Here is a 23,627-nt window from a genome sequence, read left to right as displayed (position 1 = left end):
GCGGACCTTTTTTGGTTTATATGTTCTACTGTATGTTGTCTATGGTGTTCTGGGGTATATGGATTACTTTTTGATAAATATTTTAAGTGCGTACAAATTCTCATTTTATTCGTTGTTCAAGGAGGAGGTAACTTTGCTATTAAAGGCGATTGTATATATTCAGCAACTCAAACAATCTTCTAGATCTAATTGGGAAAGGAGGTGGATGTATGTTTATAAATACATCTCTTAGTCCAAATAATTTTTTGGCTGGAGAATCATTTTTCTGAATTCTCAGAGCAGTCTTCATTGTTACTACCTCTCTATGGAGAGAGAGAGAGGTAGTTCACCAAATTCAGCTTGTAAAGATGATTTTGGTGATGATCTAAGGCTCCTGAACATATTCTAAGGCCTTCATTATGAACTGCGTCTAACGTTTTCAGCGTTGCGCATGATACCAAGCCATATATTTCAGTTCACTTCCATAATCAATGATAGACAGCACTGTTGCTTTATAGAGTGCAGTAAGGGTATGTCTATCGGCTCCCCAAGCAGTGTTCGATAATTTTTAATTATTTTTAATTTTGATTTCATGTTAATGTTCTGAGTTACATTTTGATTTCATGTATGATTTTTAACTGTATTTCTTTTTTCCATTTTTCATTTTTATAAAACATGATTTCTTGAGTTTTATCAGATACTAATCTCAAAAATTTTTGCTGTTTGGATAAATGGGCCTCATCTGTAGGCTTTTAATTTTCCACAGATAAAACTCCAGAAATCATGTTTTATAAAAATAAAAAATGGGAAAAGGTTGAAGAAATAGAGTTAAAAATCAGAAACCACAGTATACCAATTAGCCAAACAGCAAAATTTTTGAGATTAGTATCTGATACTCACTTGAACTGGAAAGCCCACATAACACACGAAATCAAAATGTAAAAGAGCATTAAATCTAATTAAAAATTATCGAACACTACTTGGGGAGCCGATATACATACCCTTACTGCACTGTATAAAGCAACAGTGCTGTCTATCATTGATTAATGATTTGTTCCGCATGTTTCATTCGAGATGCTGAATAATATATGACAAAATCATCCATATACAAGTTACTTTTAATCCCAATAGGTAGATTTTTATTTATATCATTTATTGCTAAAATACACAGTGTGCCAATAAGTACGCTTCCTTGTGGAACACGATTTTCGAGTGGAAATGTACTTGACAATACATCATCAATTCTCACTTGAAAAGTGCAATTTTTCAGAAAGTTTTGGATGAACCTGGGTAACTGTCCACGGATGCTGTTTTTATGTAATGTTTTTAATATTGCATATCTCCATGTAGCATCATATGCCTTTTCAATGTCAAAGACGACGGCTATAGTAATTTGTTTTCGTTCAATTCCTCTTCATATATGGTCTTCTAAGTTAGATAATCCAATGTAAATCTGTTACATTGTGACCCGAATTGAGTGGGAGTCAAAGTTTTATTTTCTCTAATGTGCCATGTTAGTCGATCATTTACCATTTTCTCTAGTAATTTGCATAAGCAACTTGTTAAAGAAATTGGTCTGTAACTGTTTACATTACTGGACCCTTCCCAGGTTTGAGGATAGGAATAATGATAGCTTTACGCCATTCATCACGAAATAAATTTCGAAGCCATAAGTGATTATAAAACTCTAATAAGTATGACTTTGCCAAAGGTGCTAAGTGGCAGATCATTTCAAAACAAATATTGTCACCTCTAGTGGCAGATTTACTGCTGTCCGAGAGAACATATTCCAACTCTTCCATATTAAATTTTCTATTATAACATATATTTTCTATTGTTTCAAAACTGATTGTTATTAATTCTACATTATTTTTCTTTGTGCAGGAGTGTTCATCTAAATTATCATCACAACTTACATTTGCCAAGTTTTCTTCTATTACATTACTTATTTCTTTCAGATCAAGTATTCTTTTTCCATCTTTCAATATGGCATGTCCAGGTGGTTTAACATGGGCACCATTTACTTTCCTGAAATTTTCCCATATTTTTTGTATGGGGTATTATTAGAGATCTGACGCATATTTCCTCCATGAAATGATTCTTCCTTGAATTACTTCTTTTTTAAATTTTGCAGATAATTTGTTGTAGAGAGTTTTTAATGTATCAATTTCTAGCAATAATATAGTCGTTTTTTAAAGGTCCTTCTAATATCGGTAACGTTTAATTCATTTTGTGGAATTTTTTATTTAAATGATCTAGTCGTCTCCCTATTGTTTTATTTTTATTAATTCTGTTGGCTTATCAGACCCCCATGGAACTTTGTGTTTTGTTGGATGAGGTTTTGATTCTGGTATTGCTTTATCAGCAGCATTTTTAATGAAATCAACAATAAAATTTATTAGTTTCATTATGGCCATTTAAATATTCAAATGGTGGGATATTCTTAATGTGCATTTCATATCATTCCTAGTCTGCTTTATAAATGTTATAGCGAGTGACATGTTTTGCAGGATCATTTTGTAATACTGAAATTAATATTGGGAAATGATCACTGGTGTGCAAGTCATCAACTGTATTCCAGTCTAATCTGTCTATTATATTTGAGGTACATAGAGTTAAGTCCACTGAGAAAAATGTTCCATGTGTTTTTTAATAATATGTGCTGACTTCGTCGTCATTTATGCAGCACATGTCATTTGAATCCACACATTCTTCTACTTTACTTCCTACTTTAATTGAGTTTGAACAATTACCGTCCCATACTATTAATGTATGTTACTTGGTATTTTTAAGTAATTCTTTAAGTTTGTCAGTGTCGTAATTTTTGTTAGGTTGGTTGTATAAGTTATGTTACATAATTATCGTTTTTTATTTGGATTTTAATACCTGATATTTGCAAGTCAGTAATGTTTACAGGTACTTTGTCGTAAATTACTTTGTTATGTACATTTATGGTTGTACCTAAATTTCCTTCTTCCTCTCGTGATGTTAGTGCTAGGGTATATTTTCCTATTGTTGATATTGTTTTGTTGACATGTTGTAAACATAATATCATTGGTTCATATTCTTTTAATAACCGTTGTACTTCTCCCGGGTGTAATCTGCTCTGTAGACTATTTACGTTCCATTGTATAATATAGCTATGGAAAATATTATGTTACAGCTGTCGAGTTTTGCTTCCTTATTTTTGTATTATTTGCTTGGATTGTTTCCAGTAATTTACTCACGATATTCATTTGGTTTTCTTTATAATATATTGAGTGCTCAATGCAAATACAACCTTTTTCATGGGTGCTCAGTTCAGTGGTTTCTTTTTTCTATGTTTCTTAAAATTTCTTATAATATTTGTTAAACCATCTTTTGTTATGTTTTTGTTATTATTGCATAATTCAATGAAACAATCATTACATCACATGTATTATCATGTAATTTCTTTTTTCATTTGTTCTTGTATCAATTACTGGAGATGGAGTAATCTCTTCTCCCTTGACATAATCTTTGTTATCTGTGGTATGGTTCTCTTTCACTTCTTCAGTGTTTTGGATATCTGCCTTCATGGGTTTTACTATTATTTTAGGAGATGCTGTAAAGGGATATTCTTAGCTTGTTTTTGTTATTGTTCTTTCTTCATATCCTTTATCTTTGGTTTAACCGATGTTTCTCTAATAATAGTTGATTTCTTCGGTTTGGGTAGTGTTCTTTCCAAAGGCCTTTATTTATCTTTAATTTCCAGTCCATCACGACCCTCCTCTGTTATTTTCGTAGTAGCATCCTCCTGTGTTCCTATTTGCATTAATATTTCATATGAATTGGATAAAATATTATCCATCTCATTCGTACCTGTTTCTTGATCATTACCATTTTAGTTTTTATTTCTAAAGCATTACTTTCTTCTTGAGATTTACTTTACTGTGCTCCGTTATTTCTATCTGTATGCATTTTTGTTTCATTATTGGTTCTTGTTATTGACGAATATGTACGTTTCTTAGACGGATCTTGAATTCCTCTCACTTCTAATTCTAATTTAGCTTCTTTGATAAACAGCCCAGTTCTTTCTTGCAAGATTTTAAATTCTGTATTGTAAATATAGTACATAAATTCTTTGGACCTTGCATGATGGTCTTGCCTACTGTTTATACACTTTGGCTCACCACACTTCCGTTGTGTGGCATGTTTGTAAAGTCCCCGCTGAGCGGGTCCTCTATGATGGCGATCCGTTTTCTATGCCGCTCCTATGATAATGGGTCACGCAGGATCAGCCATAATCAATCATTCAAACTTTTCTATGTAAATATATACCTGTTACTAATTTATTTTGCAAATGTTTCTTTTGCTCATATGTCAGAATGTTGTCAAGTTGATCATTGTCCATTTTTGCAACTCAGAGTTTATTTATTCATTGTATTTATTGTCAAGAGTAATTGACCTCAGGTCACCCTGATTCTCATTGTATTCCTCGGCATGACGTCAGTCCGCCGCTATATAAACCACCTGTGTCCACAATAAACTAGCAGTTACTTTTCTCCTGCTCATTCTTTAGCACCTATTAAAGTGGTGACCCCAGAGTGGTTCTCGGAGCCATTAGCAGATTCACACGGCGACTTAGTCTTGGCTCCAGGAACTACCCACGCCCCTAGTGGACTAATTACGGCACTGTAACCAGCATTCAGGAGTGCTGACTCTCATCAGCAAATCACCAGCGTCATTAACGGACTCACACAGTGCGCTCCCAAGTGCATATTGACGCGAGTATTCCACTCCAATTAAGAGGGCTAGAGTGAGCATGGACGCGGACATTCCCTCCCACGTTCAGCTAACCACGAACTTCACAGACTCAGACGTTTACCTTCTGCTCATATCAACCGCCCTCTGCCGTGCCAAGATTCATGCGCTCCTCCACACCGCTACCCACACCCCGCATGCTGCCCTGCCCGGCAGGACAAACAAAAGCCACCCTCGCCATAAAGCTGCCGCCCTTCACACAGGGAAACCCATCATCGTGGCTTTTCAGGGTCGAGGGTCAGTTCAGGCTGGCGGGACTCACGGATGAGGTGCTGCAAGCTGACGCAGTAATCAACGCCCTGCCGGAGGAGGTCTACAGGAAACTCCTCCTGTGGGTGTCCGCCGCATGCCGCCTCACCTACCGCCACCTAACAACATCCCTCATCGAGACTTGCTCCCTGCCGCTCGCCGAGAGGGCCGCCCGTGCCCTCGACCTCGTCACCAACCCGTGGCACGACCAGGGCATCATGGAGTCGTGGGGCGTGATCCAGGACCACCTCACCCTCCCCGGCACTGACAGCAGCGGAAGCAGTCAGAAATCAGCCTGTCGAGGGAGATCCTCCTCTGTCAGCTCCTCCCGGATGTCTGAACTCAGGTCCTCGAGCCCTACACCATGCCGCTCGAGGACCTGATTAGAACGGCGCAGCAGCTGACCGACTCCGCAAGGGCAGCGAAGCGGGCATCAACGCCCGCACACCCCATCAGTTCCATTCAGCAGGAGGAGGGCGCAGAAGAGGAGATAAGCATCATCACCAGAAGGCGGCCAGCATATCATCACAAGAAGAACCCACCGGGCCCTTGCTACTACCACCAGTGGTACGGCAAGGATGCCCGGAACTGCCAACCCCCTTGCTCATTCGCCCATCCAAAAAACGGGGGAGGCGGCGGCCAACAGAACAGGCCACCATGGCAGCAGAGGAACCCAGGAGCCAAAAACCAGTAGGCTTCTACGTCCGCGACACCATCTCCGGCAGGATGACGTTGGTCGACACCGGGGCCATTCGTTCAATATTTCCACCATCCAGGGAGGACCGCAAGCGCCCGCTGGACCTGGCTGCCGTCCTGACGGCCGCCAACGGGTCCCTCATCCTCTCCTACGGCACCAGGCTCCTGTCGATCTCCATCCTTGGCCGGAGATACACATGGAACTTCGTCGTCGCAGATGTAAGGACCCCGCTCCTGGGCACGGATTTCCTCGCTCACTTCGGGCTGGCAGTCGATGTCGGTCACAAGTGTCTCCTCGACGCCGACTCCTGCCAGTCCCTCCCACTGGCACCGGGACCCAGCGTGCATACCATCTGCTCCGTCGCCCCCCACCAGTACACCCAGCTGCTGAAGGAGTTCCCCGACATATTCAAGCCCGAGCCCCGTCAGGTATCCGGGGCCCCAGCAAAACATGGCATGTACCATCACATAAAGACGAGGGGCCCCCCTGAACATGCAAAGTTCCGGAGGCTTCCCCCTCGGCACCTTCAGGAGGCCAAGGACGCCTTCGCCGAGATGGAGCGGATGGGCATATGCAAGAAGGCCTCCAGCCCGTGGGCCTCTCCCCTCCGCATGGTGCAGAAACCAGATGGCTCCTGGAGACCCTGCGGCCACTACAGGTGGCTCAACCTCGCAACTGAATCTGATCATTACCCCCTGCTGAATATGCAGGACCTCACGACCTCCTTCCACGGGGCCAAGATATTCTCTAAATTGGATCTTTTAAAATCTTACTTTCAGGTACCAGTAGCTCCAGAGGATATCCTGAAAACCGCCATCATCACGCCCTTTGGGTCCTACATCTTCGCCTTCTCCACCTTTGGCCTGAGGAATGTGGGGGCGACTTTCCTGAGGCTGATGGACAGCATCCTGGGGGACCTGAATTTCTGCGTCTGCTACGTGGATGATATCCTTATATTTTCCAGGTCCCACAAAGAGCACCAGAGGCACATCCAGGCGGTCCTGCAGCGCCTGCAGGAGAACGGCCTCGTTGTCAGATTTGAGAAGTGCACCTTCGGCGTAGAGAAAGCTGACTTCCCCAGGCTCTGGATGGCGAGATATCTCCGGATGGCCCGCCCTACCGCCCCGTCCAGGAGTTCATCAAAGGTCGCAGCCCCCTGACGGAGATTCTGAAGGTCACCAGGTTCCCGCCCAGCACCTCCATCAAGGCCGTCCAGGAGTTCCTTGGGATGGTAAATTACTACTGAGGAAATTCATCCCAGAGATCGTCGACACACCAGCCCATCGGCCCCCTTGAAACGGAGACCCTGCACCTTCGAGAGAACCCTGCGCGGTCAACCAAAATCCTTAGTGTGGGGACCCAGCCAGCAGCAGGCCTTCTCCAATCAAGACCTCCCTGGCCGGAAGATCCCTCAGACGAGGCAACTGCCTTGGCCCACCTGTGCGATGTCCCTAAAGCACTGGCCAGCCTCGCCCCAAACTCCTGGTGCTCGCCTCCCGCCGCCACCAGGTATTCGACGTCATCCACTGGCTGTCCCACCCCTCCGGCAGGATGACGGCCAAGCTGCTGACAGAGAAGTTCGTCTGGCACGGGATGCAGAAGGACATGAGGACTTGGGCGAGAGAGTGTCTTCGGTGCCAAACCAGCAAGATAGGACGTCACACCGAGTCCGGGGTAGGTGAGTTTCCTCAGCCGGGGAGAATACTCTTTTCAATTGGTTCGTCACTGTTCTCAGGAAGCACAATAGTACCCTGAATGCTATTCATGATGTCATGTTTTTCATTTTTACATTCGTATTATCTATTGTCGTCATACACAAACAGTCCTCAGGCTGGCTCTTTGTTGTGACTTCCTATAAGCCATGTCTTTTCTCTTATCTGTCTGGACGACATTTCGGCCGTCGAATGTCAGTTTAATAGGTAATTTTCTAATTTTAGGGCTGAAATTTTCCATTCTGTTTCTAAGGTTAGAAACTTTGACCAACTTCCACTCCCAGTGAGGGAGTCAAAGTGAGTCAAGGTTGGGTCAAGACGATATTTACTTCTTTTGGGTTTGTTTTGTACTGTAGCATAGGGTTCCAGTGTAATTACACTAAGGTTCTTTTTAGATTTTTCTAAAAGTTTGACAGAGGAGGTTCCAGTGGTCGTCAACTGTGCCGAGTTGGTACCATCAAAGGATCCAGGGTTACTCGAATCTTTATTTTCACTTAAAAAAATTTGAGAGGGAGGAAAAAAAATTTAACGTGAAAACCTTAACAAGATATCATCAGCTTTTCATGGAGTTTATTCTCCCATCAATGGCACAAGTGAGAGCTGACCCCCAAATGTCCACATCCTACCCTACCCCACACGGGATGACGCAACATGATTAAAGTGGCCCAATTGTAAGCCAAACCTGCTTGCTAGGACTGAGAGTAATCCAAGAATACAATCATCCCCATCCTAATCATGTTATGGGCAAACTGGATAGAATGCCGACAGTCCTATCCTGAGAATCAGACAGCTCCTGGAATCCGTGGTCCAGCCCTAAAGAATAGTTCCGCCTTTGAACTATCAAGCCGATAACTCTCAGGTCTGAACATTATTGGGCATTTGATGGTCCTACCACAGTTCCCACTATTTAACTTCGGATATAAACCCAATCCCAGCTATGATATCTTTTCCTGTTTAACAGGTCCAAAAATTTTGAGCAAAAGTGGAAAATTTCACAAAAATGAATCCAAACAAATACATAATGATATATGGGACTCTGGGACTCAAACCCGGGAACAAATTCCTGGGGTTCAAGAGCTCCCTGAGCACGTCAAGGTGGTCCCACACCAAGGGGGAGGGGAGGGGAAGGGGGAGGGGGATGGAAGAGGGAAAGGGAGGGGGAGGAAAGAGGGAAGGGGAGGAAAGAGGGCAGGGGAAGAAAGAGGGCAGGGGAGGGGGAGGACACAGCTAAATTAGCACTTGATCTTGTGCTCAGGGAGGGGAGCGAAAGGGGAGGGTGAGGGAAAGGGAAGGGGACGGGAGGATACAGCTTAATTAACACCTGATCATGTGCTCCAGTGTGCAAACAAACGTTTCAGAGTTTTAGTATTATATAGATAGATAGATAGAGAGATGGAGAGTTAACTGACAGAAAGTCAGCCAGCTTCTCCTAACACCACTTGTTATTCACACACATTAAGAAAACGGCATCTCTTCTAATGTTGGTAGCAGTCTATACCTGAGCATCAGGAAATTTGAGTTTTGGGGCTAATTTTGGGGCTCATTTGAATGGCCCACCGTAGCTTTAAAATTCATCATTTAAAAAAAAAAAAAAATGAAGGCATCCCCCAAGAATACGAGCTTTCAGAAAAACTAAGTTTCACAGCTGTATATTTTACCATTACTGCTCCACAGATATGTCAGGTTCCTCACCCACCCATCCCCTACCACAACCCCTGAACAGCAAAAATCAATATCTGGATCACCAGAACAGCTTAACGGGTTTCGATGAAATTTGGCATAATTAGAGACCACAGTGGGAACCTCTAAGGTCACAGTTTTATCCCGGTTGGCTGGATATTTCCAGAGCTATAAAGGGACAAACTTACTCACTTCTGTCAAAATCATGCTCTCCAAATTAGCGATGTATTGCTCCTCCCTCCCTCCCCCTATACCTACAGTATGTACAAAATAGATCGGACATACTGTAATTACAACCTCCTGGCTGGACCACTGCATCACATCTCCACACCTTCATGATTCAACTGTGACCTGCAACATTCGCTACGATCTTGCAACAAGCTATGGTCACAGGTGTCATTCAATATCCAATCCCTCCCTACCGTGAACCCTCTAACAGATTGCCTACCTGCTGTTAACTGGGACTTTAAAAACCACCAGAACCCGGACCCTTTAGAGTGACCAAGGAACTTACATTGTAGTCAACAGTTTAAAGAATTCTGTTGACATATAATATCCGCTACCCTTGTCTTTGGCAGGGATACCTTTAGATTTCGTCAAGGCAACTCCCATAATATAACTGGCTGGAATGACTTGGTCAAAGACCTGTATACACATTCACGAGTAATGTTTTAACTGTGGACGCAAAATGGTAACCCAAGGGAAGGACACTTTGCATTGCTAATGAGACAGGTGAGAGTGCAGCTCAAACTTGCTCTTAAGCATTGCAGAACAAATGAAAAACAACTAAGAGCTGATGCAATGTCTAGAAAATTAGAATTTGGCGATTACCCTCGTCTTTGGAATGACATTTAGTCCCAAAATCCCAAAGCAAAAGAAACTATCACAGAGAGTAGGGAAAGCCATCAGTGCTTAGGCTATCGCAAGAATGTGGGGTGATCACTTCAGCACTATCCTGAACTGTATAAACGATCAAGACTCCCGAAGGGATGTAAATAACCTTCTTACTGATAACGTACAATTTTATTTCATCGATCATATTACACAGGTAACATCAGCAATGCGAAAACAACTTACCTACTAATAAATCGCCTGGCTATGATGGTCTTCTTGCAGAAGCTTTTAAATTTTGCCACCCAATAATTTACATTTTGCTAGCTGCTCTATTCAGCGCATGAAAAATTCACCAGCTTCTTACAGACTTCCTAGTCATAGTTCACTTAATACCATTAGTCAAAAACAAGCTAAAGGGTGCAGCCGACCCTGGTAATTATCGCCCGATTGCAATCACTACAATTGCCTCGAAGATACTTGACTTGGTTCTTCTAGTGAGACTTAGCCCCTTTCTACACGCTACTTACAACCAGTTCAGATTTAAAGCAAAACACTCAACCGACACCTGCATCTGCATCCTGAAGAACTGCTGAACTATTACCTATCATCAGCCTCTTATATTTTCCTATGTTTTGTAGATGTGAGAAAAGCATTTGACAGAGTAAACTACCTGAAGCTCTTCCTGTAGCAGCACAAAAGAGGCACAACTCTATATTTAACTGGCATTTTATATTGCTGGTTCTCCCCAGAAATTCTGTGTCAAATGGGGTAACGCATTGTCGTACAACTTCGGCTCCCTAAACAGGCTCTGGCAAGGGGGCATTCTCTCTCCATACCTGTTTAATACGCACACAGATGTCCTGAATGTCAAACTGAACTCACTTCCAACTGGACGCGCTATCAACGAAACATCAATAAACAACCTGTATTACGGTGACGATATGGTTCTGATTTCCCCATCAGTGCAAGGTCTCCAGTGACTCATCCACACTTGCCACCGATATGCAGACGAATTTGATATGCTGCACAACGAAACCAAGACCCACTGCATGTCGCTGCCCCGAGATCGCTTAAGCATATTGCAGAACCACAAATTTTCCTTGTAAATCATTGTCTGGAATTCGTGCATAAATTTCCGTATTTGGGCCACATCATCATGGATGACCTATGAGATACGGCAGACATAGATCAGAGGCGTCTAAACTACTGTACTGTATGTGCAACTGGCAACATGGTTGCAAGAAGGTTTGCCTTTTGTCACCGAGACACAAAACTGCTACTCTTCTGCTCTCTTTGGACAGACTATACCCGAGAGGCCATGAGACGCATCATCATCGTTCACAATGACATTCTGAGATGCTTCACCAACACTCCCCGCTATCCCTCCGCCACACATGTTCACAGAAAACCGCCTGGATAATTTAAAATCGATGTTAGGGGAACAATGTCCAGTCCGATCACCCAACTGAGAAGCAGCAGCAATTCGCTCACACAAACATCCTAAGCAGTGAGGCAGGAAGATCTAAAATGAGGGAAAGATGGGATAATGAGGCATCTGTTCCAAAAATGACGTTATCTTCCTTCAAGCAGGGGCTAGGCTGGTAGTACAGTACGGTACGGAATGTTTTCCGTACTTCGAAATTACAGAAAAGGTACGGAATTACGGCACATTATTTTTACCATACTGTACGGTACAGAAAAATAATTGAGGGTACAGTTTGAAATTACTGTATACGGTACATTATTTTTACCGTACTGTACGGTACCGAAAAATAATTGAGGGTACAATTTGAAATTACGGTAATTTCAAACTGTACCCTCAATTATTTTTCTGTACTGTACAGTATGGTAAAAATAATGTACCGTAATTCCGTACTTTTATCGTACTATAAGCAAACTCAATCTACATCAGTAAAACCCCCTCTTCATGAAAGTTTCAATGTTAACAAGTGTCAGTGCACTACAACACTTAAACGTATAATACATGAATAATTCACGTGACACATGATCAGTACTGGGCAGCAGTCACGTTCATAATCAAGCAGAGTGGAGGAAGGTTGTCCGAAATGGACAATATGGGATTACATGGCTGATGCTGTAAACGTTTGTAACATGTTACTTCAAGAATCACACACAGACATATACATGTTAATTAAGGAATTCCACACAAACACACATGCATGGTGTGTTACAAACTGAAATGTTAGGTACCATAGTGATCTCCTTGTGCAGTCACTGAAGCTAAATATGCATTAGTAACTGCTTAGTGATATATCCAAGCCTAAGGTATGGTAGGTACGGAATTTTGCTCATTTTTTCGTACCTGAATCGTACCGTACCGTACTTTGGTTAAATTATCGTACCGTAATTCCTTACCGTACATACTGACTAAATATCAACCGTCCATACCGTAATAACGGCCTTGTACAGGGTGGCCTGATTTGCTGTCTATACCTAACCTCGGTTTTTGCAATTATTAAGAGTCATATATTTCTACATTTATTAATATTATCATCTTTATTTTTACTGTGATTGGTATTATTATTGAGTTTTACTTTTTCACTTTTCGTATTTAGCCTTCTGGACCGGACTCCTGTAACCACCTGAGGTCCCTAGCTGGAAATTAATTGTATGCAATCTGTGTTTTTTTAAATGTTATAATTTTTAATGTTTTTTATTATCATTATATCATTCTCAATATTATAACCGCCTTTACCATTATTATGAATTCTATTTTTTCTACTTCTTCAGCAACTGTGTGGATATGGATATTGCCGATTATCAATTTTATCGTGTTATCTCGTTAAGTATATCTTAGTTTAACCAGACCACTGAGCTGATTAACAGCTCTCCTAGGGCTGGCCCGAAGGATTAGATTTATTTTTACGTGGCTAAGAACCAATTGGTTACCTAGCAACGGGACCAACGGTTTACTGTGGAATCCGAACCACATTATAGCGAGAAATGAATTTCTAGTGTATCTAGATTTTGTGTATTGTATTGTTTCTACTTTGTATATTCCATGTGCCCTTATGCCCTGAGCTGAAATAAAGGATATTATTATTATTATTATTATTATTATTATTATTATTATTATTATTATTTCTTAGGGCCACAAGATTTGATTCTGTACAGGAGTTCTTCCTGCCACTAGGAATGGGTTCCTTGCAAAGGATTTCCTATTCCTACCGCTAAGATAATTTGTTGTCGTGTGGAATATCTTTCATTGCTGCTGGAATGGACTTCCTCCTATAGGAACAGTAGGCTATGTGTATTGAAAGGGAGTCTTTTATGTCAAACACATTATTTATACTTGAAACGACTCTTTCATGATTTAGTATCAATGTATTTAATGAATGACATCCATCCGTAAGGCTTCTTTTAGCTAGGAAAAATGTTTTCTCGTGCAGGATTTCTTTTCGATTCTGTACCGGACTTCCTGTAAGGATTTCTATCGCTATGAAAAATTGCTTTCTTGTGTAACACTTTGAGTGTTATGGGAAATGAATGCCTTTCTTAGGATTTCTTTAGGTATAAGAAATTGATTCTTACAATTATGCAAAACACCTCTTTGGTAGGGGTTTCTTACTTCTGTGGAATAACTTCTCTCTGAAGACTTCTTTAGCAAGGAATAGGACTTCCTCGTGGAGGATTTCTTATCACTAAACAAAACTACTTCCCTAAAGGATTTCTTCTAGCAGTCAATAAATTATTTGCTGGTGCAGTATATATGTCCTATTGCTACACAAAATGACTTCCTAATGTAGTGTGTTTTATCTCTACTGAAAAGTCCTTCTTGTGTTGGATTTCTTATTACTGCATTCAATAACGTCTTTACATCAGATCTCACACTGCTCTGAAATTGGAGATTTTTCTTGGATTTTAGTAATTGAAAATGGCTTCCTTACGTAAGATATTTTTTTTGCTGTGTAAAATGACTTTCTTCTCTGGAGTTTCTTCTTGTTGAGGGATATTATTTCCTTGTGTAGGCGATTTAATATCGCTACAAGACTAGTTTCTAGTGTGGCATTTCTTGTAACCAGAGGAAATTGTCATTGTACAGGTTTCTAACTGACATAAGAAAGACTTCCATTGTGAGGGTTTTCCAGCACTGCGGACAACAATTTATGAAGAACTTTTATCACTTTGGCAATTGACTTCTTTATGCTATAGAGAATGACAGCCTTGTATATAATGTCTAATGTTCAGGGGAAGCAATGTCTTGTGTATGAGTTCTAATTCCTGAGGGAAATCATCCTTCTATAGAACCTGTTATCACTGCCGACAGTTTATTTATTCCTCTGGAAGGAATTCTCATCATTAGGAGGCATGGCATTCTTAAGCATGATTCCTTATCGCTAAGAGAAATTGCTGTCTTCTATTAAGACTGCAATCTACTGTAAGTTCTTCTTATGCATGATTTTGATTTTGGTCACAATAAAAATGATTTTTGTTGTGTAGGATCACTGATTGATACAGGAGGACACGACTTCCTCTTGTGAGACAGGAGGTGAAGGAGTAGGAGGAGGAGGAGGAGGGGGGGGGGAGGCATCGCTGCTATGATCTCGAGAAACTTGCCCTTCAGGAGTGCGAGCGCCCTTCACCTCCAACAGCGGACGATGACAATTGAACTGAAGAGGCCTTTTGCCTCATTTCTCTTTATTTTTACGAACGAGAAATATTTTCACGTGTTATGCATAGACATCTATCTCTACCATTATCATTCCTTGGGTCATAAACAATAAAATGGGGCCTAAACCACAAGTGTCAGAACTAAATCCCTAAAGTGCCTCGGGCTCTGGGAGATTCCGCTTTCCTCTGTACTGAGGTTTCAGCTTTTAAAACAAATTCATGCAAACACAAGCATGAATATATTGAATATGTTACGGTTCCTGTTGATTTCTTAGCCTAAGAAACAATAACAATAACAATAATTCTGTTTGAAAAAGATAATTTCTAAACTGTTTATCGCTCATATCTATAAATGCTTGTTGATCAGTTCACCGAAGTTTATCCGTCGTTGTAACCAGTATTGTACTGTACTTTCCTTTCCTCCTTGCTCTTGTATTCAATGGGTTTAACAATTTAATACCACTCGAAGGATATCCCATGTGAAATGTGCATATGATGATTAATAATAACAGTTAATCATAATAACAAAAGGAAGAGATAGAATGATCATCATATGGAACAGGGGCCAAGGACACTTAAAGTCATTGTCTGTAAAACGATCGCTACTGGTATTTTCGCGAAAGTTTTCGGCTGACCGCTAGAAAACCGGTTCCTTTCGGCAAAACATTCCAGGTCTGAACCGTTAGGGTGACGGTCAGGACGAGTTTGTTCGCTGTGTTCTCACGCCTCGGGTGGGAGGGTTGCCTCAGTGCTCTAATTTTTTTATTTACTATCTCATAGCCTATACGTCTTCCATTATTCATTGGAGTTTTAATTTACATAATAATAATAATAACGCCGGATGAAAAGACCTGAAAGAAATACCGTATTATAGATGTATTCATCATAAGAGTAATCAATAATCTCTGTCGAATTATGAGAAAGTTTTGAGTTCTCATTCAGATTTCTTGCATTCACAAGTTTTATTCTCCAAACCTTGTGTGTACTCGCAGGCCTCTTTAGAAGACGTTTTGTTAACATCCTATTATTCAAGAGTAACGGATAACACATTCAATTAGCACAACCTGACGCATGTACCGTACACATGAAAACAAGAAGAGAGACAAAATCTCAGTATCTACTGAATGAGACTGGTTTCTTTCTCAACTTATTTGAAGAAACATTTTTAGCGATCGATCAAGAGAGGAGGAGAGCCCACATGAGAATATGGGTCGGGCTTTCGTACTATATCGAGACCGTTTAGGCTACAAACATAATTATTTTCTTCAGTTTCTTAATCTATAAAGTATTCCTTCCGGTTGTGTGTCCATGTGGCAGTTAGTAATTAGGTTCTTCGACTGCGTTACTATCATGCGCTGACAACATCACTTTTTGGATATATACAGCATATCTCAAGGTAGCTTCAGCACAGGACACTGTCAGACGCTATTTTGCAAGCTAAATTATTCTTGGTTAAAGCTAAAAGATGTATTCAAAATCGTTTATTTTTTTTTTTTTACTTAAAATATATTTGAACATAAAAGAGATGTGATCACCCTCCAAGTTTTTCGGAAACTCCTGCTAACCTTTCACGGAGACAAGAATAAACACACGAAAATTTTTCCCAATACTGTTTAAATGACAGGCAGACCGTATGCCTCCTTCTTAGATGAATAACTTTTCCAGTTAAAGGATTATCTTCGGTAACAGAAACTATACACTGAACTTGCAGAGGAAGTGGATCGCAGTGGGTCATTACAGAAGTGTCCCTCGGCTGTCAGTCACAAAATCAAATAAACCATCTCTGAAGCCAAGTCCATTATTGATTGGTCAGGCTCAACTGATTGCTGGTATGGAATTAATCACAACCACATTGACTATTCCTATTTAAATACTACATCTCTTTATTAACTGACCCATCACTAATGAAGTCTATGCTATTCATTGTCCCAGCAGTTTATTGTAATATATAATTTTTAGTAAAGCAGATGCAAAGCCTTTATACATACACACACACACACACACACACACACACATTATATATATATATATATATATATATATATATATATATATATATATACATACTGTACATATATATGGGTAAAAGTCATATTTTTCTTGACCTTTTGTTGTCATTACAATACAAGTAGCAACTGAGTCTTAAAATCCACATTTAATTCTGTTACTTTGTGACGGTGCTACTGAAATACCAGGTAAGCAGATGATTCAGGCCTACTTCTTTGTCAGCATGCTTAAAATCCCTTTACTAAAACTATAGTCGATGCATTTTAAGAATATCACTTGGCCACGCCCACATCCTCCCTACCCCACCCCACCACCCGAGCCTAACCCTCTCCCCTCTCTCATGATACTACTCATACGGCTGGCGGCGCTGTCCTTATCGTGAGCCACTGCCGGACTCAGATGAAGATTCAGAGACCCTCATGCACTGAGATGGGGAGGATGGTGTACGGTAGTCTCCCTACCCCTACCCTTGGGATGAGCGAGTTGCAGCAGTCATTGATGCACACACAGCGAGAGAATTACTATTTGTCTTGTCATGAAGAAGAACATTTCAAAAGTATGTTTATAGAACAGTTGTACAAAAATAAGTACCAATTTACAGGTTCTAGAGCCTCCTTTGGTTATTGAATGAACGACCTTACGATTTTATTAGTGTCATAGCCAAGCAGCAATTGATATTGTCCAAGAGTGCGGTATGATAATGTCATGCATTATCTACGGAGCCAGGTGAAGGGGGTGTGGCCGAGTGATATTCTTAAAATGCGTTGACTGTAGTTTCTTGTCAGACCACTGAGAGAAAAAGGAGTCCGTTCTTATAAGCTCATAGGTATGTACAGTAGTTCTAGGCTCTAGACGCAAAATCAGAATATACTTAATAATGAGTTTTCGAACTGAACTAGATTTTTAGCGATCGATCAAGAGAGGAGGAGAGCCCACATGAGAATATGGGTCGGGCTTTCGTACTATATCGAGACCGTTTAGGCTACAAACATAATTATTTTCTTCAGTTTCTTAATCTATAAAGTATTCCTTCCGGTTGTGTGTCCATGTGGCAGTTAGTAATTAGGTTCTTCGACTGCGTTACTATCATGCGCTGACAACATCACTTTTTGGATATATACAGCATATCTCAAGGTAGCTTCAGCACAGGACACTGTCAGACGCTATTTTGCAAGCTAAATTATTCTTGGTTAAAGCTAAAAGATGTATTCAAAATCGTTTATTTTTTTTTTTACTTAAAATATATTTGAACATAAAAGAGATGTGATCACCCTCCAAGTTTTTCGGAAACTCCTGCTAACCTTTCACGGAGACAAGAATAAACACAAGAAAATTTTTCCCAATACTGTTTAAATGACAGGCAGACCGTATGCCTCCTTCTTAGATGAATAACTTTTCCAGTTAAAGGATTATCTTCGGCAACAGAAACTATACACTGAACTTGCAGAGGAAGTGGATCGCAGTGGGTCATTACAGAACGTGTCACTCGGCTGTCAGTCACAAAATCAAATAAACCATCTCTGAAGCCAAGTCCATTATTGATTGGTCAGGCTCAACTGATTGCTGGTATGGAATTAATCACAACCACATTGACTATTCCTATTTAAATACTACATCTCTTTATTAACTGACCCATCACTAATGAAGTCTATGCTATTCATTGTCCCAGCAGTTTATTGTAATATATAATTTTTTAGTAAAGCAGATGCAAAGCCTTTATACATACACACACACACACACACACTTATATATATATATATATATATATATATATATATATATATATATATATATATATATATATATATACATACTGTACATATATATGGGTAAAAGTCATATTTTTTCTTGACCTTTTGTTGTCATTACAATACAGGTAGCAACTGAGTTTTAAAATCCACATTTAATTCTGTTACTTTGTGACGGTGCTACTGAAATACCAGGTAAGCAGATGATTCGGGCCTACTTCTTTGTCAGCATGCTTAAAATCCCTTTACTAAAACTATAGTCGATGCATTTTAAGAATATCACTTGGCCACGCCCACATCCTCCCTACCCCACCCCACTACCCGAGCCTAACCCTCTCCCCTCTCTCATGATACTACTCATACGGCTGGCGGCGCTGTCCTTATCGTGAGCCACTGCCGACTCAGATGAAGATTCAGAGACCTCATGCACTGAGATGGGGAGGATGGCGTAGCCTCCCCTACCCCTACCCTTGGGATGAGCGAGTTGCAGCAGTCATTGATGCACACACAGCGAGAGAATTACTATTTGTCTTGTCATGAAGAAGAACATTTCAAAAGTATGTTTATAGAACAGTTGTACAAAAATAAGTACCAATTTACAGGTTCTAGAGCCTCCTTTGGTTATTGAATGAACGACCTTACGATTTTATTAGTGTCATAGCCAAGCAGCAATTGATATTGTCCAAGAGTGCGGTATGATAATGTCATGCATTATCTACGGAGCCAGGTGAAGGGGGTGTGGCCGAGTGATATTCTTAAAATGCGTTGACTGTAGTTTCTTGTCAGACCACTGAGAGAAAAAGGAGTCCGTTCTTATAAGCTCATAGGTATGTACAGTAGTTCTAGGCTCTAGACGCAAAATCAGAATATACTTAATAATGAACTGAACTAGATTATCCATCCAGGCTCTTCAGAAATCAGAACTTGGAACATTCAACAACAAAGGCTCTTTTAGAAAAGGAAACGTGGAACATCAACCAGAAAAGGTTCTTTAGAAAACAAAACTTGGAACATCGACTGAAAAAGTCTCTTTAGAAAATGAACCTCGGAACATCGACAAAATAGGCTATTTGGAAAACGAAACTTTGAACATCGAGCAAAGAAGGCTATTTAGAAAACAAAATGGAATTTTGACAAAAAAGGTTCTTTAGAAAACGAAACTTGCAACATACACAAAAAGGCTCTTTAGAAAATGAAACTTGGAACATCGACAAAACAGGCTCTTTAAAAAATGGAACTTGGAACATCAAACAAAAAAAGCTCTTTAGAAAACAAAACTTGGAACATCGACAAAAAAGGCTGTTTAGAATACCAGCCTTGAAATATTGACAAAAAAGGCTATTTAGAAAACAAAACTTAGAACATCGACAAAAAAGGCTCTTTAGAAAATTAACTTTGGAACATCGACAAAAAAAGGCTCTTTAGAAAACAAAACTAGGAACATCGACAAAAAAGGCTCTTTAGAAAACAAAACTTGGAACATCGACAAAAAAGGCTCTTTAGAAAACAAAACTTGGAACATCGACAAAAAAGGCTCTTTAGAAAACAAAACTTGGAACATCTACAAAAAAAGGCTCTTTAGAAAATTAACCTTGGAACATCGAAAAAAAAAAATGCTAAAAGGCGATCTTTCCTACCAAATTAGAGAAAATTGCCAACAAGGTGAATAAACACTGATCACCTATTTGAAAGCAACAATCTTAAAAGACTGAGGATAGTTACAGTAAATGGAGTTGAACAATTCCATATTAACTGTAAGGTGGAATGAACACTTCTTAACTGATAGCTTTATAGTTGCTCAGACAGACAAAAGATGAGTTCACTGAGTCTTGGGGGATTGGCAACATGAATTTGTTTCATCTTACGAATATTGGATTTTTCCTAGATAGTGACCCCAACAAGGCTCGGGGTCGTTATCTAGGTTTGATATTTCTTGGGGGTCATTATCTAAGACTGGAATACTTGGGGGTCACTATCTAGGAAAGATCCCGAGTACTGCCCTTAAATCCATAGCCATAAACAAAACGGGGAGAAAAAAGGAAAAGGTCGAAGGCTGGTAGCCTATACGTCATCAATTATAACAATTACTACTTAGCTTCCGTGGGATGAATGGAAGAACTCTCTCAAAATGTGTCGGGGAGCCTGGAAGAGCCGTTGAAGCTAATCACAGAACCACTGCAACAGTCACACATTGTTGGGATTTCGGCAATAGAATTAATCTGAAGGACAGTTGCTTTTATACAAAAGCAATAATGTCAAGTGCACAGGGTTGTGGAGGGGGTCCTCATTAACTCAAACTGACGTAGCTGGAAACAGATCTTTTCATGCTTCATGTAAGTTAATAAAAGTCAGCCATGTTCTTATACAAATTGAACTCTCCAGATTCGTCACAACAACTAATCATCACGATTCTCTGACTAAAAGAAGAAAAAGAAGAATCAGCAGGAAACTGATAAAAACAATTCTGATGTGGTTTCATTCAGACTGGCGATGATGCTGGTCCTCGCGCAGCTGAAGAATTTTAAGAGGATTCCTCACAATATCAAGATCTAACGAGCATGAAAAGCGTCTTCATTTTATCCTTATCTGTAAAGAACGGCATTGTTCTTCGTCGTTTTCATCTTGAATGGTAATAATAATTGTAATAACAATTATTACAGTATTAGGCTACTTCTGTTGGATTTGAAGCACTGTCCGAAACCGCTTTGTTTTAGCAAGCTGACAGGGTACGTGATTCATAATAGGGAACATTTTGGGAATGTAATTCGAAGGGCCGAAAGATTATGGTTAGAATTTCTGGTCAATTGGAGCATTAGATTAAGGGAGGCAACGACCTATTTGATGATTACTTGTAAGTCTACAATTATCGATCATGAATGGTTGGCAAAACGTTTTGAGGTCAACTGAACATCTGGGATAACTGATGTTCGATCTTCTTGCGTTCCTGGGCTGAATATAACGGGTCGCGAATTTGCCGGTCGAAGTTTCTCCTGTCACACTCAATCCGTGCCGAAATGAATACGGGATGTATTATAATATCAGTATTTAAGTTTACTCAAGTAAAACTTTGGCAAAAATATAAGTATTTACTTGACACTGTCAATGATTTGAAAAAAAATCATTTCTGGGTCTAAGATAAATCAAGCACTAAATATTGACGGTCGTAGACATGCAGTCCTACGATATTGGATCTTATTAAACCTATCAAAATACAAGCGTCTGATGCCTACCTTCATCCAAAGTAGTTGTAATTTCCAGGTACGCCGAGAGATAACAATTCACCTACCACACAGCACGGTGTTCACACACACACTGGCTATAGACTACACTATACAGTAGTTCAGTGTTCACCCCAGCGACCAGCCACTCGGGTGGTGACAACAGACTGCTTCGAAGCTCAGCACTCTCGAAGTTTATATTTTTCATATTATATGTATATAAATATAAATATAAATATAAACATATATATATATATAATATATATATATATATATATATATATATATATATATATATATATATATATATATATATATATATGTGTGTGTGTGTGTGTGTGTGTGTGTGTGTGTATGTATATGTGTAAATGCATGTATGCGTATGTGTGTGTTGCGAGTATGTACAGTATGTCCTCATGTAAGTATTTTACAGACAAAATGGCCTCGTAGATTCTTAATTTCCCCAAACTTTTTGGATATGGTTATTACTTTAAGCCTTCAGTCCATACAGAAAATAAATGTATATTTACCTCACCACAGAAGAAAGTTTTTCGTTCCTTCCCCAACAGAATTCAAGACGTGTGGAAAACCATACCAAGAAGTGTGAGGAAACTAAGAAGTTAAGAAGTCATTGGTGCAAAGAAAGAGAATATATATATATATATATATATATATATATATATATATATATATATATATATATATATATATACTGTATATATATATATATGTGTGTGTGTGTGTGTGTGTGTGTGTGTGTGTGTGCGTGTGTGTGTGTGTGTGTGTGTGTGTACTGTATGTATATATGTATGTATAATTTTTTTCCGTATTATAACAGCATTCTGTGAAATTGTAAAAGGTCCATAAAAACCAAATGAAGACTCGCACACGCAATCAAAACACATTTTGATCGAGAGCGTTTCCATCCTGATTATAGGTGAATGTGAACAGTCAACAGCTGACAGAAGTATGCATATGGAATGTGCAAGTAAGATACAGTGGTAAAATTGACATTATACATTCTAGATGCACAGTACAAACAAACAAACATACAGGTACCGTTGGAAACCAGATATTCACTCCTGGCAGATGGGAAGAGTGAGATAAGTCGTTAGCGCCCGAGCGCTGAGGTCAAGCCCTGTTTTCAAATCTCTTGGTCTCGTATGGGCGTGGCTCTCGTCTTTTGTCCTCGACTTTGTTGTCTTCTCTCTCTCTTTCTCTCCCCCGAGAAATTCCCCTGTAAATCTTCATTGTATACCATTAGGAAAGTTCCTCGGTTTGGAATTTCAAGTTTCATTATTGTATTCCCATTTTTCCAAATCGAATTAAGACGCACTTCAGAGATGCTTTGCCGTGGTGGTGATATTCATGCCATACCATGAATCATGTTGATATTATAAATATTCGTAATATCAATATTAATATCAACATAATAAATTCTAATATCAACCGCAACCGACTGATTTTCTCTCACGCACTCGTGACCTTTCATATGCTCAAAAAAATATTTATTCGTGAATATCAGCTAATAGCGAATTCACTAGACCTTGGGAATAACTTCCACCCAAGGGGAAATATAATTGAAAAGTGAACATGCCCCGGCCAGAATTCGAGCCTGGACCTTTGGCTTCAGCAGAAAGATGGACGGTGTCGCCTTCATCATTCAGCATCTCATCTAGAGAGAGATCAGTTGCAATCGTCTCTGCTGCTGCACAGCTCAGCTGTCGAATTCAGGTTCCGCTTTTACAATCGATATCGACCCATATCCTGCATGATAAGCTGATTCGTAAGTTTGTAACACTTGGCTAATAATTTAGTGCTACTTTTTTTTTTTTTTTTTTTTTTTTTAGCTGATAGGTAAGATGGGTGAAAGAAGGGTGAGGGCAGTTAGCTAGCTAACCATGGTAGGGAATGGTTTAGAAAAGTGAAATATTAGTAAGAGTAATGTCAAGTGTGGTTTATCCACAATTTTATTTAGGTAAGGGTACAATTTTTCTAATATTAACACAATACAATAATAATTTTACATTATAACAACATAGTAAATTGTACATATTGCATATTTTGAATTTTATTTCTTATTAGTATA

General features: G+C 39.8%; 1 protein-coding gene across 1 annotated transcript in view; it reads right to left on the bottom strand.

Annotated features, from left to right (window-relative positions):
* The window catches only part of LOC136831353 (uncharacterized), a 103,915-nt gene extending 82,218 nt beyond the window's left edge, over positions 1-21,697 (bottom strand). The window contains exon 1 of the mRNA XM_067091673.1: positions 21,551-21,697. Coding sequence (XP_066947774.1) covers positions 21,551-21,556 — 6 coding nt within the window. The 5' untranslated portion in view covers positions 21,557-21,697. The remainder of the gene's footprint in view (positions 1-21,550) is intronic.
* Between the last annotated feature and the right edge of the window lie 1,930 nt (positions 21,698-23,627).

This window comes from Macrobrachium rosenbergii, chromosome 48, assembly GCF_040412425.1.
Source record: "Macrobrachium rosenbergii isolate ZJJX-2024 chromosome 48, ASM4041242v1, whole genome shotgun sequence".
NCBI lineage: Eukaryota > Metazoa > Arthropoda > Malacostraca > Decapoda > Palaemonidae > Macrobrachium > Macrobrachium rosenbergii.
Note: the sequence above shows the minus strand (reverse complement) of the source record. Positions and strands in the feature narration are given on the sequence as shown.